We start from the raw sequence: 19,290 nt of genomic DNA on the forward strand, positions 1-19,290 counted from the left end.
TCTGAGTGTGTTACTTTACATTTTCTCTCGTTGGTCTTTACCTTTCTAAATACCTTATCCAAAGTCTTCCAGTCTGTTTTATAGGGTCATTGAGCACTATGGCATAGAAACAGCCCCTTGGGCCCACCTAGTAAGTGCCAAACTACTAGAATTTTTAACCCACACCTGGACCCTTTCATCCCTGTTCTTAACCAAGCACCTCTTAATTGTTGAAATCAAACCCAAATCCACCAGTTCAGCTCATTCCACACTCTCATCGCCCTTTGAAGTTCCTTCTCATGTTCCCCTTAAATATTTCACCTTTCACCTTTACCTCATGACCTCTAGTTCTAGTCTCGCCCAACCCCAGTGGAAAAAGCCAGCTTACATTTACCTCATCTGTACCCCTGATCATTTTATATACTATACCTTTATCAAATCTCCCCTCATTCTCCTATGCACCAGAGAATAAAATTTATTTAAATATGCTGGAAATCCAAAGCATCACATACAGTATGCTGGAGGAACTCAGCAGGTCAGGCAGCATCTATGGAAACGAATAAATAGTTGACGTTTCGGGGCAAGACTCCTCTTCAGGACCCATGGATGTTGCCTAGCCTGCTGAGTTCCTCCAACACCTTGTGTGTATTGCAATAAATTTATTTATTATATTTATTTAGAGATGCAGCATGAAGCAGTTCTAATCTATTCAACCTTTCCCAGGTCCTCAAGACCCAGTAACATCCTTACAAGTTTTCTCTGCACTCTTTCAATTTTATTGATATCTTTACTGTAGGTAGGTGAGCAAAATGGCGCACAATACTCCAAATTAGGGCTCACCAACATCTTGTGCAACTTCAACACAACATCCCAACTATATGTTTCCTAGTTTCATACTTCTTGCCTGTCAGGCCTTCACTCCATATTCTCCCTTGCCCTTTCTACCAATTCCGTGCCAACCTATAAAAAGTTAAAGTTTAAATTCAAGTTTTCAGTCATAAACAAAATATTTCCACAAATAACTTAAAAAAATATAATTCAAAATGCATGTATTGCACCGCACAGGTAAACAGTAAACGCTGAGATCTCGGTGGTGGTACTCATTAGTCTCAGAGCCTGAGGGAAGAAGCTGTTACCCAGTCTGGCAGTCCCAGTCCTGATGCTTCTGTACCTCCTTCCTGATGGTAGTGGGTCGTGGAGATTGTGGGATAGTTGGTAGGGATCCTCAACAATGCTTCAGACCCTTCATCTACAATGCTCCTGGGGACAGCATGGTAGTGTAGTGCTTAGCACAACACTTTACAGTACCAGAAATCCAGGGGGCATTTCCCACGGCTGCCTGTAAGGAGTCTGGACGTTCTCACTGTGACCACATGGCTTTCCTCTAGGTATTCTGGTTTCTTCCCACAGTATGAAAATGCACCAGTTGGTTGGTTAATTGGTCATTGCAAGTTGTCCCGTGTTTAGGCTAGGGTTAGATCAGAAGGTTGCTGAGCAGCATTGCTCACAGGGCTAGAAGGGCTTATTCAGTGCTGTATAGAAAAAAAACATAAGAAACGGCCCACAAAATGTACATATCTCGATCAATAAATAAATGTCACAATTGGAGAGCAGTAAAATCCTCTCTCCTCTATGCAAAAGAGATAGAACTTAGCTAATCATTCAGGGCAATGTGTTGCGCCTCCTAGTGGGTGACAACAGGGCAGCCCAGAAAATGATCAGTGCAAACCTTCCCCCCCCCCCCCCCCGCCACACCACACCTGAGTTGGTAAAAATGCCACAAACAAAATCAAGATAAAGGTTTCTAGCAATTAAACCTTCCTAAAAGTGAATTATGTTATTGTTCGACAGAATGCAGATGCACAAGGCTCAAGTCAACTCTACAGAGATACTAAAGAAGCTGACATAATTCTGAAAAACAGGAAGAACAGGTGTTCCACAGACCTTGGTCAGACTCCCAGCACCTGCCAACTTGAAAGGGTTTGTTCAAAATGTGCTGTTATTTTGTAACTTCGCAAATCCAAACCTTACATGAAAGTAGATTGACCATTTTGATCTATATCAGCAATAGATAAAACAAATTGGATTTTCACATTTCCTTACTTTTTTCTTCCAAAAAGATCCAAAAAGTTTTAAAGAAGGTTTTTAAAAGATTAGCTCGATTGGTCACATGCGCGTGTAGCATGCATCATTTTGTGCCAAATCAAATCAACGACCATTTTCCAGGGCAGCCCGCAAGTTTTACCATGCTTCTGGCTTCAACATAGCGTGCCCACAGACACACCAATTCTACGCCTGTCCTTGGAATGTGGGGGGAAACCGGAGCACCGGAAGGAGACTCACTCAATCCTGGGGAAAACGTACAAACCCTTACGAACAGCGGTGGGAATTGAACCCCTAATTTACAGCTGGTGCTGAAAGCATTGCACTGACCACTATGCTACTATCCCACCAAACATTAAACTCTGAGCCCCAATTCAAAGAACTACTCACAGAAACTCAGTGCAAAACTAATGCAAAATTCCCCTTCGTTCAGAGACTCAAACATCAAGTTCCACCCACCGATGCCTCAAAGTTAATCTATCACTAGACATACAAAATAACCTTTGCCTCAGAAGAAAACACTGTTCCATGACACCTTTTGCTTAGCGTCTCAAAAAGCCTGAAATCGTCTTTGATTTTGTACTTAGTATCTAAGAAAGGATGTGCTGGCATTGGAAAGGGTCAAAGGTTTAAAAGAATGATCCCTTGAATGAAAAGTTTAAAGCACGAGTAGTGTTTGATGAATCTGGGCCTGTACTCACTGGAGTTTACAAGACTGAGGTGGATCTCATTGAAACTGCCAAATGTTGAAAGGCCCAGATAGAGTGCACGTGGAGAGGATTTTTCCAATAGTGAGAGGGTCCAAATCCAGAGGGCACAGCCTTCGAACAGAGGAATGTCAATTTAGAATGGAAATGAAGAGTAATTTCTTTAGCCAGAGGGTGGTGAATCTGTGGAAATCATTGCTACAGATGGCTGTGAAGGTCAAGTCTTTGGGTATATTTAAAGCAGAGGTTGATAGGTTTTTGATTAATAAGGTCATCAAACTTTATGAAGTGAAGGCAGGAGAATGGGGATGAGAGGGATAATAAATCAGCTATGATAGGGGGGCAGAGCAGAATTGATGGGCCAAAAGGCCTAATTCTGCTCCTATGTTAAATGGTCTCCCTTATTACAGCCGGTTATCGATTAATCAATCAACTCCAATTCTGCTTGCCTCGGTTTTGAAAGCACTGTAATAAGAGGCTTTTAGGTTGTACGAGATGTCCAGGGAGGGGAAGCACCTTGGGGAAGGGGCATATCACGTCCATGCTGTGGCAGCTGTCGCACGTTTGGACCCCCAGACACTCATTTCTTATCAGTGACTCCAAGTACCTGTTTCCATGTCACAGCGGCCACACCCTGGTGCACCGCTTCAACACGCAAAATCAGGCAGGGGTAGCCCGGTGGGCCCCCTACCCCAGCAAGAGAGACACGTGCCTCTCCTACCATGAAAAGTCAGCACTGGCAGACTGGGTAGATGAGACCAGCGGTGAGATTCAACGGCCAAGAAGGCAGTTGTGCTTCATGGAAAGTGAAAGGCATGACAAGGCCCAGAAGTCATTCAACCCTTGCAACCAGGGAAGACCCCAGTTGTGACAACTATTTATACCACAAGACTCTGATTTCCAAGGTCGAGAGAGAGTAACTGCCCCAGTGCAGTTGAAAAACTTTTCCAGTTTAAAAAAACTCACCCCGACAGGTTTCTTCATGAGTTCACATTTAACTCCATAAATCTGTCATCTTCAGATAGAAAGGTCAATCAACCAATCAGATAAATAAGAGGCATAATATCAACTTCCACAATGATAAATGGCAAACTTCTCCAATAAAGAGAGGGAGGGCCCTGCCACATTCGGAGATCCAAATTGTAAAATGTATCCCGCTGAAAATGGTCTATGGCAGTGCCCAGGGAGAAGATCATCCCTTGTAAATACTTCAGGCTCCTACACCTCCTCCCTGATGGCAGTAAAGAGAAGAGTTTCCATGACATGCTAAGCTTTATCACAGGCCTCTGCAGTTGCTTGCTGTCTCGTGTCATACCAAAACATAACGCATTCAGATGGGAAGTATTCCAAGGACTGTCGATAAAAGTAGGTAAATGTCAACAGGGACATGCTAAATTTCTTTAGCCTCACCAATGTTTCTACTTCCTCAAGAGACCAAATAAATTTCTTCAAAGAAACACACACAAAATATAGGAGGAACTCAGCAAGTCAGGCAGCATCTACTGAGGGGAAGAAATAATTGACATTTCAGACTTGCTGAAGGGCATTGGTCAGAAATGTCAACTGTTTATGCCCCTCAATAGATGTTGCCCAACTTGTTGAGTTCCTCCAGAAATTTTCCTGTGTGTTGCTCCAGATTCCCTGCATCCACAGAGGAATCTCTTGTGTTTATTATTTTTAAAAGAAATCTTGTTTTCGTGCTCAAAAGGATTTTATAATGACACTTGCTCCATATGTTGCAATCTCTGCTAACTGCTGGCGGAACAAGAAACCTGGGGGTGACAGGGTGGCGCAGTGGTTAGCACAACACTTCCCCGCCGCTGCCTGTAAGAGTTTATACGTTCGCCCCATGACCTTGTGGATTTCCTCTGGGTGCTCTGGTTTCCTCTCCCAGTCCACAGTTGGTAAGTTAATTGGCCATAGGTGAGGATTAAATTGGGGGAAATTGCTGGGCAGCACAGCTTGAAATGCCAGAAAGGCCTACTCCATGCTGTATCTCAAGAAATAAAAAATAAGAACCTAAAACAGGCCCATTGATTATTATATTAACAAATACTATTCCAAGAGGTGAAAATGGATTTATAAGGTACATCCTATATTACTCATAACTTCAAAGAAAAGGATAGCCTTACCTCTGAAGCAGTAGGCATCAAATTTTGTGTTGGGATCCGGAAACCCAGTCCTGTTGTCATATCGGTACTTGGTCCGCACTCCGACCTGCCCCCCTCCACACTGAATCCTAGCATGGACGATGGGGTAACGCGCACTGCCATCTGCCAGCCAGCCATAGTCACAGCGGTCCAGGCCTTGCTTCCACGCGGCGTGCAACTGCCCCGTGGTGGCTAACCAGGCATTCCTGCGCCTGCACGCCAACCTGGCTTCTGAAAACGTCAGCTTTCCTGGCGCCGAGATGTGGAACACATTCCCTGTGGAAAAGCAGAGGGAAAAAAATCCGTCAAAATTTGCAGCAACACAGAGAAAACACACAGTGGTGCATCAAGGACCATCACTATCAGGGACATGCCCTTCTTTCAATAATAATGTCAGGGAATAAATTGTAAATACAGTTGTAAATAATGTATTTGTACACATTTTCCCATATCTGTACTTGTAACTTTATTTGGGTATAATTCCTTATTCTTTATAGTTATTGAATGTTGTTCTTCTGTTGCATGTCACACCAACACACTTAGCAAATTGCTAAGAGATGTAAATGTATATGGCAGAAAGGTGTAAACTCAGTCGGTATCCCCCATCACCCAGGGCATGTCCTCTTCTCAGTGCTACCATTGAGGAGTTGGTACAGGAGCCTGAAGGCACCCACTCAATGATTCAAGAACAGCTTCATCCTCTCTAGCATCTGATTTCTAAGTGCACATTGAACCCATGAACACTACCTCATTATTTTTTAATATTAATTAATTAAACTTTATATATATCAGGGGCATTAGACCATAAAATATAGGAGCAGAATTTGGCCATTTGGCCCATTGAATCTGCTCTGCCATTTCATTATGGCTGATTCATTTTTCTTCTCAACCCCCCATCTCCTGCCCTCTTTCCATATCCCTTCATGCCCTGACCAATCTGTGAACCTCTGTCTTAAATATACATAAAGATTTAGTCTCCACAGCTGCCTGTGGCAATGAATTCCACAGATTCACCACTTTCTGACTAAAGAAATTCCTCCTCACCTCCGTTCCAATAGGACGCACCTCTACTCTGAGGCTGTGTCCTCTTCCACCATAGGAAACATCCTCTCTACATCCACTCTATCAAGGCCTTATTTTTTTGCTTATTATAGTGTCACTTAACTGTTTTCCTAAACATTGAAATATACAGTGAAATGCATTACTTACGTCAAATAATATCGAGGAGGATAGTGCTGGGGGCATTCCACAAGTGTTGCTGTTTCCGGTGCCAAAATGTCATGGCCACAACTAACCCTAACGTACACTACTGCGCCACCACCTAATCTTGTTATTAAATCTAATATTGTTATTAGATATAATAATAACAATAATGTTGATATTGAATCTAACATTGGTGCTCCACTGGAAAGGTGGATCCAAAGAACAAGCTTTGGTGGGGTGGGATAGTAGCAGAGTATTTAGTGTAATGCCGTTACAGCGACAGCGACCTGGGTTCAACTCCCACTGCGGTCAGTAAAGAGTCTGCACATTCTCCCATGACCAAGTGGATTTCCTCCAAGTGATCAAGTTTACTCCCATGATAAATCCAGTTGGTCATGGGGAGAATGTGCAGGATAGGTCACATGGGTGTAATTGGACAGCACGGGCCTGTTACCCTGCCGCATCTAAATAAAAAACAGAAAATAAAAGCTGGGACTATTCCAAATGTACATCTTAATCCCACACCAACAAGAAACATTTTTGCTGGAAGTCAACATCCAAAAATCAACGTGGAAGGATATTTCCCTCATTTTATTTGTGCCCAACTCAGATGTTGCATCACACATATTTGATTACCTGAAGGAACAGGCTAAAACCATTTAGAAAGAAGGTTACGGGTGAGCTATGTGCTCCCTCAACCAACTTTCTACACTGAGGCCAATTTTTCTGCCATTCCTCAGGGACAAAAAACATATTCATTTTCCACTTCAGAATTTGCCATCTGTTAACAGTTTCTCTCCAAGAATCCACATAAAATTACCACCTGAGTGTCACGCCGTGGTTGTTTGACAGGGACATGTTTAAAGAGAAATTCTCCATTAGTGATCTGCAATGAGATAACAGTGGATCGATGGTCTTTGAAGCTTTGCCAAAGCACTCTAACTAAAGTAGCCAAAATATTGACCAGTCTTTCATTTTTACAACCTGCTGATGGTATTTCCAGTATTTCCTGCTTCTGTTTTAGATCTTTCAACATTTACTGATTTTCCATACATATCGTAGGGCTCTGCTGCCAGCCTACTATCTTCATTCCCAACCTCAACTTAAACACTAAAAACTCTGTACAAATGAAAAATTGGCAGGTTCTATAATGAGCTGCCAATCACAAAGTCTGTATTTTTAAAATGGGCACTAAATTCAAAGCTAAGGCCAGACAGAGACTCAAGTTGATAATCACAGGTGCTAGACAGATCTGAAGGCCTAACACACCTCCCCCTTGCCATAACACAATCAAGGTGCTAGCCTGCTAGTGTGCTTAACTTGGAACATCATAGCCTCTCCAAAACACCTCTAAGAAAATCTGACCTGAAATACATTTGATTTATGGAACGGGAGGTGGGTCTACTTGTAAATTACTCTTTGGGAGTGACAGTACAAGGAGATTCAAGTAATAAAATGTAAAATAAGTCCAAAGAATAACCCGCTGTGCTAAAGACAAATCTCAAACTTTGAAGTCACAGCTAATTAGTCATAACAATCTGACTATTCTAATCATCAGAGGAGAAAAATATTTCATGAAAATTTGTCATACAATTCAAAGCTTATGTTTTTTTATTTAACTTACAACGGAATGCAAAAGTCTTAGGCACATATATCTCGGGTGCCTAAGACTTGGCCAGTACTGTGTCTGTCAATGCGGAGCAGAGAGCATGTTTGTAAAGCTGGCAGGAGCAAAGGGTGTTAGGAACAGTGAGGGTGGAGCACCATGGGAGGGTGTGGAACAGGTGGCAGAGAAGGAATGCCAGGAGCAGGGGGCAAGATGGGTGCAGACACACCCAGCCCCGAGACATCAGGCAAGGTCATTTGATTCCAAACAATTGGTTTAATGATCATTACAACAGAATGTCTCTCTGGTGCTTCCCACTCCCCTCTCCCTTTTCCCAAATACGATTCCCATCTCCCTGCCCTCTTCCCACTTTCAGTCCACAATAGAGCCCCATATCAAAAATCAGGTTTATCATCACTTATGTCATGAAATTTGTTTTTTTTTGTGGCAGCAGAACAGTGCAATACATAAACTTACTATAGCGTGGTGCAAAAGTCTCATCACTCTAGCTCAGGCATGAGCAAACTACGGCCCGTGGGCCATATGCTTTTTAAGCTTTTTAATCCGGCCCGCAGAACTTGATGAAATTATATTAATAAACCTTGTTAACGTTTTCTCCCCGCAATTCTGGCGTTTTCCCAATAGATGACGCACTCTATATACATTGACCTTTGTTGAGGTGCAACGTATTACTCCACATTTGCGCTTTACTTTGTGACCTTGTGACGACCCATTTCCTGGCACATCCGAACCGGCTCACAATTAGCCAGCGTTCCGGCTAAGAGAGATCGCCTGCGGGGATTTGCGAGCACAGAGCTCCGCATACCGGCGCGCTCTCCCTGCTTTGTCATTGTGCGGGTCGTTGTTGAGTTTTAGCACAGGGGACAATTGAATAAGCAGGAGCAGGACAAGTAGACCTGCATCTCCTACAGTTTTTGAAATAAAGACAGTCAGGAGGAGAGTGATGATGATAATATCTTGAAGGATAACAGAATTTTCAGTGCTTTAAAATAATAACTGTTACTATTAAAAAAAGCTGTATTTTATTCATTTAATTTTCAGTGTTTTAAAAGACATTTCAATAAATAGCTAAATACCATGGGACTTCAAAGACAGATATTTTGTTGTAATGCATTTGTTCATTTTCAATTGAAATTAAAGCACATGTTTTCTACATATCCCATGATATTTTATTTTCTCTTATGAGGTGTATTACCAAAACACTCCGTCCATCTGCTCCTGGTCTGGCCCCCCTGTCAAATTTTAGAACCCTTTGTGGCCCTCAAGTCAAAAAGTTTGCCCACCCCTGCTCTAGCTATATATATGTGCTGAAGTCTTAGACAGAACATTTTGTTAAAATTTGCTTATATCTGTTAAAAATATGTTTATTCAAAAGATGCACCATCTATTATTTGGTACAATTGGTTAAAATAATGAATGGCTGCCTGCAGTCTATCAGACATTGTAGGACTTGTATGCGTCCAGGATACAGAAGCAGGCAGGAAAAATCATTGCGGGCACTACCAACCTGCAAACTCCCAAAAGCTCTCTTCTAGAAAGTGCTATAGGACTAAAACCAAAAGCTTTCATGATATCTTAAAAGTTTCCTCCCCCAGCCAGTTAATGTGATCAATCATTCTAGTTCAGGGGTGGGCAAACTTTTTGACTTGAGGGCCACAAAGGGTTCTAAAATTTGACAGGGGGGCCAGACCAGGAGCAGATGGATGGAATGTTTTGGTAATACACCTCATAAGAGAAAATAAAATATCATGGGATATGTAGAAAACATGTTCTTTAATTTCAATTGAAAATGAACAAATGCATTACAACAAAATATCTGTCTTTGAAGTCCCATGGTATTTAGCTATTTATTGAAATGACTTTTAAAACACTGAAAATTAAATGAATAAAATACAGCTTTTTTTAATAGTAACAGTTATTATTTTAAAGCACTGAAAATTCTGTTATCCTTCAAGATATTATCATCATCATTCTCCTCCTGACTGTCTTTATTTCAAAAACTGTAGGAGATGCAGTTCTACTTGTCCTGCTCCTTCTTATTCAATTGTCCCCTGTGCCAAAACTCAACAACGACCCGCACAATGACAGAACAGTGAGAGCGCGCCAATATGTGGAGCTCTGTGCTCGCAAATCCCCGCAGGCTATCTCCCTTAGCCGGAACACTGGCTAATTGTGAGCCGGTTCGGATGTGCCAGGAAATGGGTCGTCACAAGGTCACAAAGTAAAGCGCAAATGTGGAGTAATACACTGCACCTCAACAAAGGTCAATGTATATAGAGTGCGTCATCTATTGGGAAAATGCCAGAATTGCGGGGAAAAACGTTAACAAGGTTTATTAATATAATTTCATCAAGTTCTGCAGGCCGGATTAAAAAGCTTAACGGGCCACATATGGCCCGCTGGCCGTAGTTTGCCCATGCCTGTTCTAGTTAGACCTCCCCACACCCCACTATCCGTTAACTCCTCAGAGCACTGTAGATTCTTTAAGCTATTTATGCACTGCTGTTTACATTGTAAATATATGCTGGGGTTTATGTACTTAAGCACATTTTATTTCATCTCCAACCTATGACGTTTAACTTTTTTTTACATAATACTCTATAATTGTTGAATGTTGTTTCTTTTTGCATGTCACACCCCTGACCAAAACACTAGCAAATTCCTAATACACATAAATGCCTACAGCAAATAAAATTTCTCCTCGTGACCGCTTGGGTTTTCCTCCAGGTGCTCCAGTTTCCTCCCACATTCCAAAGACAAACGGGTTAGGGTTAGTAAGTTGGAGGCATGCTATGTTGGTATTGGAAGCATGGCAACACTTGCGGGCTGTCCGTAGCACATATTGGTTGATGATGATAACAACACACTTCACTGGATGTTTGAGTGTACTTATGAAAAATAAACCTAATCTTAATCTTTAAAGTTGATCCTTGAGAGAACTAAGAAGTGTTCCTTACTGTTAGACAAAATCCTACAAAAGGTAGTGGATTTGGCCCAGTACATCATGGTAAAGCCCACCTAACCACTGAGCACATCTACTAAACGTCAAATGCTGTTGTAGGAAAGCAGCATCCATCATGAGAAATCCCAACCGCCCAGGTTCTTTTCTCACTGCTGCTGCCATCAGGTAGGTACAAGAGCCTCAAGACTGGAACCTCCAGGTTTAGGAACAGTTACTACGCCTCAACTATCAAGCTCCCGAATAAAAGGAGATAACTCCACTCACTTGTGCCATCATTGAAATGTTCCTGCAACCAATTATCTCACTTCAAGGACTATTTATCTTGTTATCTCATGTTCTTGTTATTTATTGCTGTTTATTTACATTTGTACAGTTTGCTGTCTTCTGCCCTCTGGTTGATCTATCACTGATCCTGTTTATAGTTCCTATTCTATAGGACTGCTGAATATGCCCAGAAAAGAATGAATCTCAGGGTTGTATGTGGTGATACATATGTACTTTGATAATAAAATGTACTTAGAACTTTGAGCAACTGTAGTATATGCAGTTTCTTATAATTTGTAAGAATCTCAGCTCTCATCCCTTGCAACTTTATCTCACACCCTCAAGGTACTGATGCGCTAAGCAAGCTATTCATTCCACAGATAAACTACAGCTGTCTGAACTTCCTTTCTGAAGTAGCACATTCTTTCCAAGACTGTACATGTAAGCAGGATGCTCCAGGTTCACAGTCCTCCCAGGCAAGCCCAATCATGCCTTCGATTTACGTACATTTTAGCAGGGATCGCTGGGTAGTGATCCATGCTAGGAAGGGTTCTCCTGTCAGTCTGGGTTAAGAAAAACACCAAGCACAGATCAACCCAAACTACCAAACTACCAAAGTCAAAAGTGTTTTTTTTAAATCAAAGTACATAAAGTCACCATATACAATCCTGAGGTTCAATCTCTTGCAGACATTCACAGGAAAATAAAGAAATACAATTGAAGTTATGAAAAACTTCAAACAAAGACATACAAACAACCAATATGAAAAAGACAAATAGTGCAAATAAAAAAAAATCCTAAGAGAACGAGTTGTAGAGTCCTCGAAAGTGACTCTGTTGGTTGTGGAATCAGTTCTGAGTTGTGGTGAGTCAAGTTCTGCACTGAAGCAGACAGGTGATTTAAGCATTCATACTCTCTTCATCTTAACACTGAATTTTGACTGTTGGGATGAATTTTCATATTTTAAATCACATCTTAAAGTTATTATAAGTATGTAGAAAAATATACTGCTGACCTGTTTCTCCATAAGGGTTAGTTTTACATTCTAATCATACATTCAGTAATAAAGGCTGAATCATCATTGCAAAAGACTGAATGATCAGCATTGACCTAATTTTCTCATTAACCCCAATCTGTTATCAACAGGAACATCAATTTACTACAAGTTTCTTATTACAACTTATTACCTTTCCTTATGAGCCTTTCCTTAATCTGTGTTCAATGGATTTATTAAACTCTCAGTCTACGTTGGTGGAAGAGGCAAGAGATTGTATGGCATTTCAGTGGGTCAATTACCAAATATTATTCCAACTTGATTAAAGGCGGCAAAAATGGAGCTTGGAAGAATGTGGCCTCTATGAAACCTATCAAATATTGAAAGCCTGGACAGAGTGGATGTGGTGAGGATGTTTCAGCTGAGAAATGTAATTTTACTAGGTCAAATCCCAGAAAAAAATTCCAACCTGATAAAAGGAGGCAAAAAATGGAGTTTAGAAGATTGAAGTCTCATTGAAACTTTTTGAATATTTAAAGGCCTAGATAGAGTGGATATAATGAGGATGTTTCCTGTAGTGGGGGAGCCTAGGACAAGAGGGCACAGTCTCAGAATACAAGGACGTTCCTTTAGAACAGAGATAAGAAGGAATTCATTTAGCCAAAGTGTGGTGAATCTGTGGAATCCATTGCCACAGATGGCTGAGGAGGTCAAGTCATTGGGTATACTTAAAGCACAAGATGATAGAATTTTGATTAGTAGGGATATCAAATGTGACGGAGAAAAGGTAAGATATTGGGCTTGAGACAGATAATAAATCAGCCATGATTGAATAGCAGAGCAGACTCGATGGGCTGAATGGACCAATGCTGCTCCTGTGTCTTACGGACTTATGGAAATATTTCTGAGAGTCCGGATCTACGTCTGATAAATGTGCGTGTGGATTTATGTTCTCATCCATCCACTCTGCTTATTTGGAGAGTAAACATACATGGCAGAAAGAAAGAAACCTAATCAAGGCAGTCCCTTGGTCAGTTGGAACTTCACTCGGCTTAGTCAGAATTTCAGTCAGCTCCGCTTCACTAAGCTAACATGGTGAACGGAGGAGGAAACCATGACGATTCTTTAACTCGCTGCCAAACAAAGGACTGAATGTTGACACTGGCTGAGAGGAGTCCTTTTCCTTATCTGAAGATGTCAATTATATTCTGCCCACCACCCCCAACAATCAGCCGTAAGTATGTAAAAAAATCTCAAGCATTTCCCTGCTCTGTGCATATTGCACCACTTTATGTGGCATTTTCATTCAAGCTGTTTGATTTTCTTTTCCCAATGGGTCACTAAGGTTATCCAAAAAGTGACCAAAACAGGACGCTTTAAAAAAAATTTTTTTAAAGCGCATAGAGCAACAAGTGAGAGGAGCCATTCAGCCCATCAGTCCAGTACTTCCATTAAGATCATGATTGATCCTTTATATCAATGCTAATTTCCTGAACAAATCCTATTACTCCGATTTGATCAAATCCTATATATTTGGGGAAGCACAGTAGTGGTTAGCACAATCACTTTACAGCACCAGTGATCAACGATCAGGGTTCAATTCCCACCATGTCTGTAAGGAATTTGTATACTCTCCCCATGACTGTGTCGGTTTCCTCAAGGTGCCCCAGTTTCCTCCCACATTCCAAAGACGTATAGGTTAGTAAGGGTGAGTGAGTTGTGGGCATGCAATATCGGCAACACTTCTGCATTTCCCCCAGTGCAATCCTCCTTGAATTGATTTGACATAAATGATGCATTTCACTCTATGTTTCAATATACGTGCAAAAAAATAAAGCTAATTGCTTTATCTTTTTTCCAAGGAACCGGAGATTTCAAATCCAGCTCTAGAATTCATAATAAACTAACAATAAAAATTCCCTCTTTGTCCTGATGAAGGTTTTTGGCCTGAAACGTTGACTGTTTACTTTTTTCCATAGATACTACCTGGCTTGCTGAGTTCCTCCAACATTTTGTGTGTGTTGCTTTATAAGAATTCCCTCCTCCCTCTGTAATGAGCTAATGTGCACAAAATTACTAGATGCATTTCACTTGTAAGGACATCTCAGCATTCACAGAATTAGCAACCTAGAAGACTGCACCATATTGACTGCAGAATTCCACTATGATCAAGATTGCTGGCTTCAATTAGCTTTTGGCAGCCATTTGATTGGTTTCAAATGACAAACACTGCACACGATCTTGTTAATTTGTTCATTTGGGATGAATAAGTGACTAAATTAATGGGAAACAAGTGCATTTGGGGCAGTGTGGTAGCGCAGGGGTTAGCACAACACTTCACATTACAGGCAAACAGGGTTCAATTCCCGCCGATGCCTGTAAGGAGCTTCTACATTCTCCTCGTGATCACATGGGTTTCCCCCAGGTACTCTAGTTTCCTCCCACAGTCTAAAGATGTACTGGTTGATAGGTTAATTGTTCATTGTAAATTGTCCTTTGACTAGGCTAGGATTATATGAGGGGAATGCTGGGAGGCATGACTCAAAGGGCCAGAAGGGCCTATTCTGCATTTCAGTAAATAAAAATATTGAGTAGCCTGGCTTAATTAATAACAGCAAAGAAACTTCAATGACTAACAGTTGGTTGAACAGAAATTCCGATTGTCTATGCCAAATTCTTAACAGTTTCCAACTACTTTAATTTGATATTGATAATTCAAGTAAAATGGGATCTTCCTAGAGCTTGGTCCAGACAACATTTGGATTATCTGCTTCAGAGGAAATTGCATTGAGGTTTTCACAGAATGGTCAACATAGGCCTGTATTGTGCTGGAATGTTCATTGTTCTATAATCAGAACAATAAACCACAGAGTAAGGAAAGGAAAACAGGGCAAGGAGAAACAGCAACTGGAAGCAAAACACAAGCTCTTTAATACTACAGCAGGAAAAATGGTGCGTATTCACCCCTTTACATCCCCAAAGACTGTCTTTATACAAGACCATAACACATAGCATCAGAATCAAGTCATTCAGCCCATTGAGTCTGCCATGCTATCCCATTATGGCTGATTTATACTCAGTGACCACTTCATTAGGTTCCTCCTGTACTTAATAAAATGGCCACTGAGTGTATGCTCGTGATCTTCTGCTGCTGTAGCCCATCCACTTCAAGGTTCAACATGTTGTGCATTCAGAGATGACCGCCTGCACATTACTGTTGTAACACCTACTATCACCTTCCTGTCAGTTTGAATCAGTCTGGACATTCTCCTCTGACCTCTCTCATTAACAAGGCATTTTCACCCACAGAACTGCTACTCACTAGTTGTTTTTCCACACCATTCTCTATAAACTCGAGAGATTGTTGTTTGTGAAGCTCCCAGGAGATCAGCAGTCTCTGAGATACTAAAACCACCCTGTTTGGAACCAACAATCATTCCACTGTCAAAGTCACTTAGGTCACATTTCTTCCTCATGTTGATGTTTAATCTGAACATCTTGACCATGCCTGCATGCCTTTATACACTATGTTGCAGCCACCTGTTTGGTTGATTAGATATTTGCTTTATCAAGCATGTGGACAGATGTACCTAATAAAGTGGGCATTGAGTGTATTATTCCTTTCAACCTCATTCACCTTTCTCTACCCCCTGTAACCTTTAACAACTTTACTAAACAGAAACCTGTCAACCACTACTTTAAGTATACCCAATGACTTGGCCTCCACAACTGACTGTGACAGATTCACAGATTCACCACCATCCAGCTAAAGAAATTCCTCCTCATCTCTGTTCTGAAGGGACATTGTTTCTGTGGCTGTCCCTCTGGTCCTAGACTCCACCATTAAAACAAACATCCAGTCCACACTCACTCTCTATCTAAGCCTCTCCATATTCAGTCCTCATCCTTCTAAACTCCAGCAAGTCCAGACCAGAACCAACAAATGCTCCTCATATGTTTGCTTTTTCATAAGGCAAGATTGTTAATTTCAAGGAAAACAGAGAGAGAAGCATCCCATCTTTTCATAACCAGCAACAAGCAGGTGCTCAGGAATTTGACTAAAAGGACAAGTTGCCTTTAGAGATATGACTCATGAAAACAGCACCCTCACGCTTATTTAAAAAAGACAAAGCTGTTCTTCATTACTTCTGTGGGGCAGTGTTTTTTGGTGAGTAATACTGAATCTATTTTTACCAGGATGCTGCCTGGATTAGAGAGCATGTTTTAAGAGGATAGGTTGAGCGAGCTCGGGCTTTCCTCTTTGAAACAAAGGAGGATGAGAGGTGACGTGATAGAGGTGTAGCTGTTGATAAGAGGCATAGACAGAGTGGACATGCAGCACCTTTTTCCTATGGCTGAAATAGCTAACACAAGAGGTCATAATTTTAAGCTGTTTGAAGGAAAATATAGAGGGGGATGTCAAAGGTTGTTTATTTTACATGGAGTGTAGTGTGTACAGGGAACTCACTACCAGGCGTGGTGAAGACGCAGATACATCAGGGAATCAATGAAACTCCCAGGTAGACACATGGATGAAAGAAAAGTGAATAGCTATGTAGGAGGAGAAGAGTTCAATTAATTGTAGAATAGGTTAAAGGGTCAGCACAACATCATGGGCCAAAGGGCCTGTACCATATTATGTCCTATGATAAATGTCCAGCCATCAATAAATTCATCTTACCATGTGTGTCTCCAACATAACAGTACACATCATACGTCTCGCTGGGATCTCGTAGACCATATGTTCTCACACCTGGTTGTCCTTTCTTATCTGCATAACACCCAGGTCTAGGTTTGGTAATTGGATACCTAGGAAATTATAAACAGACAGAGATTGTCTTAAATCCATTGTGTGCATTGGATAGGACATAAATGATGAATTATCTTTATCGAAAGATCACAAAGAATGCCAAGGTGTTTCAATGTAACCTTGTGTTTTCTGAAAGTGAATGGCTCTGCTTTACATTATTGCCTTACTCAAGTCAGCCTGAAAAAAGGGCAAAGATTTGCTGAATAACATCATATGGATGAACTTATACAATTGTGCAACACTTTTGATAGTGTTTCAAACACATTAACGTTTTGCTAATTTTTAAAACAATAATTTGTCATCAATATTCCCTCTTAATTTTTTTTTAAATGGCTGCACAGACCAACCATTGTTCTGAGTAGGAAATTAATTTTAAACAGCTTGCAAACTGTGCGGCATATTAAAAGTTTTAATTTGTTCAAACAAGTTAATTTATTAGATTATGACTTTTTTGAAAGATCAGTTACCATAAGTCAAAATACAGAGTTTTTCACATCAGACAAACACAAACCACAACTCACCAACAGAAGTAAACAATGTCAGGCGGTCAAAAAAACTGAGATGCACAGTGCAAATTTTGACTAGGCAGTGCTGATGTTCAGTGAGGCAGCGGTTTTTATTAACAATGAGCTACCGACTTCCATTCTGTGTTTATTTTTTATATTCGTAACAGTGTTGTAACTTGAAACACTGACAATGTATATACGTTGAAGCTCTAAAACATTTCAAAGTAAAGGTTGCAGGACATTTAATATTTAGAAAATTTATGGATTATATTCATGAATATAATTAATTACAGGATATTTTACTATTATATTAACATAGATTTCAAAATTATATTAACATTATAAAAGAAAATCTCAGCTGCGCAGCAATAAAGGCTACGTGCATTGGAGCATTTCAGTTACTTTGTGGCTGCATACCCTTGCAGCTTAGAGGGAATGGTGCTAGTAAGGGTGGGGTGCAGACCAATAGTGAGGCTGCTTTAGTTTCTTCAGTATTGCTGTGTAACATCAGCAGCCTGCTGCATTCTCCTTAAAATATTCAGTTCTATTGACCCCTGGTTGTTGCGTTGTGGCATCTAGATTGAACTGTGTTGATTAAATACTATATACAGAGGATTCTGGTTAGTTGGACCATCAGTTAATTGGAACACCCGCTCATTTGGGACAACTCTTAAAGGACAAAATCTAATCAAGAAAATAGCCAGGGTTCCCTTCCCTCACGAGACACAATTCCACTTAACTGGAGCCAAACAGTTTCTAACCTGCATCAGTCACATGCGCTTGCATGACTGTTCAACACAACACCGTGATTTGAGTGAACACCTTTTAAATAACCTCAGCTGCGTGTTCAAAAAGCAGCTTTTCTCACTGGTGGTGTGTGAGAAATAAACAGCAAGACAATTCAGAGCTGTTCAGCTTACTGTGGTTTTAAGCATTCAGGCTTGGAGATGCCAGAAGTGGCTGGGGAGTGAAAATGAAGCAATTTCACCTCCTCAACTACACAGAATTTGAAGGTATCAACAATCATTTAAACGTTGCAATGAAAAGGAAGATTTGGAGGTTGCTATCTGATTTGCTCAGTTTTAGGCATTTTGTATGTCTTGCCATAATTTGGTGGGCATTTAGACTTTCTGGTGAAAAATTGACAATAATATGGTCAATCTGACATCAGAATATCAATGCAATCATAAAGTCTATACCATTAATAAAGCCATTGGAATTGAAGGAGAACCACAATTGAGAAATGCACACATACAAGGAACACTACACATGTTCTCAGGACACATTTTTGTGGAAGTAAATGACTTCCCATCAGGACTCATCCCAAACCACATATCGTGGCTTAAATCATTCAGAAGTAAGTCATATTGATAGAAGTATTGGCAGGGATATCAAGGCATCAACAAGCACTGGTTTTCATCTATTCCCACATTGAGAAAAGGCCAACTGCGTCAATAAATTTAGAAACACACTACTATATCAACGACCAAAGAGTAAATGAGATTGGTTTATACTTTAAGATAGCAATAACAAAAGAGCTGACTCCAGTCCCAAGCAGACAGTTAGGAACACTTAATTGGGCACAGCGGAGGATTAGCAGTTAGTGCGATATTACAGCTCAGAGTGTCCAACTTCAGAGTTCAAACCCGGCACCCTCTGTAAGAAATCTCTGTATGTGCTACCTATGGAAAGTGTGGGCTTCCTCCTGGTTTCCTCTCATAGCCCAAAGATGTAATGGGCAGGTTAATTAATCATTGTAAATTGTACTGTGATTAGTTTTGAGTTAAAGCAAAGTTGCCGGGGGTTGCTGGGCAGTGCAGCTCAAAGGACCAAAGGGGCCTATGTTTCTAAATAAAATTAATTTGGGTTACAGAAGCATAGTGTCCATGGGGGTTGACCAAAAGGGTTTTATCTCAACAGTATCTTTGTCATCTCTAAAAAGGAAATGTTAAATGCCTGAATGACGATTTTAAAATTTTACATAA

General features: G+C 40.7%; 1 protein-coding gene across 1 annotated transcript in view; it reads right to left on the bottom strand.

Annotated features, from left to right (window-relative positions):
- LOC132393867 (versican core protein-like) overlaps positions 1–19,290 on the bottom strand; it is a 184,071-nt gene that overhangs the window by 152,862 nt on the left and 11,919 nt on the right. The window contains exons 4-5 of the mRNA XM_059969260.1: positions 16,671–16,798; positions 4,922–5,215 (exon numbers count right to left, since the gene is read on the bottom strand). Coding sequence (XP_059825243.1) covers positions 4,922–5,215; positions 16,671–16,798 — 422 coding nt within the window. The remainder of the gene's footprint in view (positions 1–4,921; positions 5,216–16,670; positions 16,799–19,290) is intronic.

This window comes from Hypanus sabinus, chromosome 5 (genome assembly GCF_030144855.1).
Source record: "Hypanus sabinus isolate sHypSab1 chromosome 5, sHypSab1.hap1, whole genome shotgun sequence".
NCBI classification, from domain to species: domain Eukaryota; kingdom Metazoa; phylum Chordata; class Chondrichthyes; order Myliobatiformes; family Dasyatidae; genus Hypanus; species Hypanus sabinus.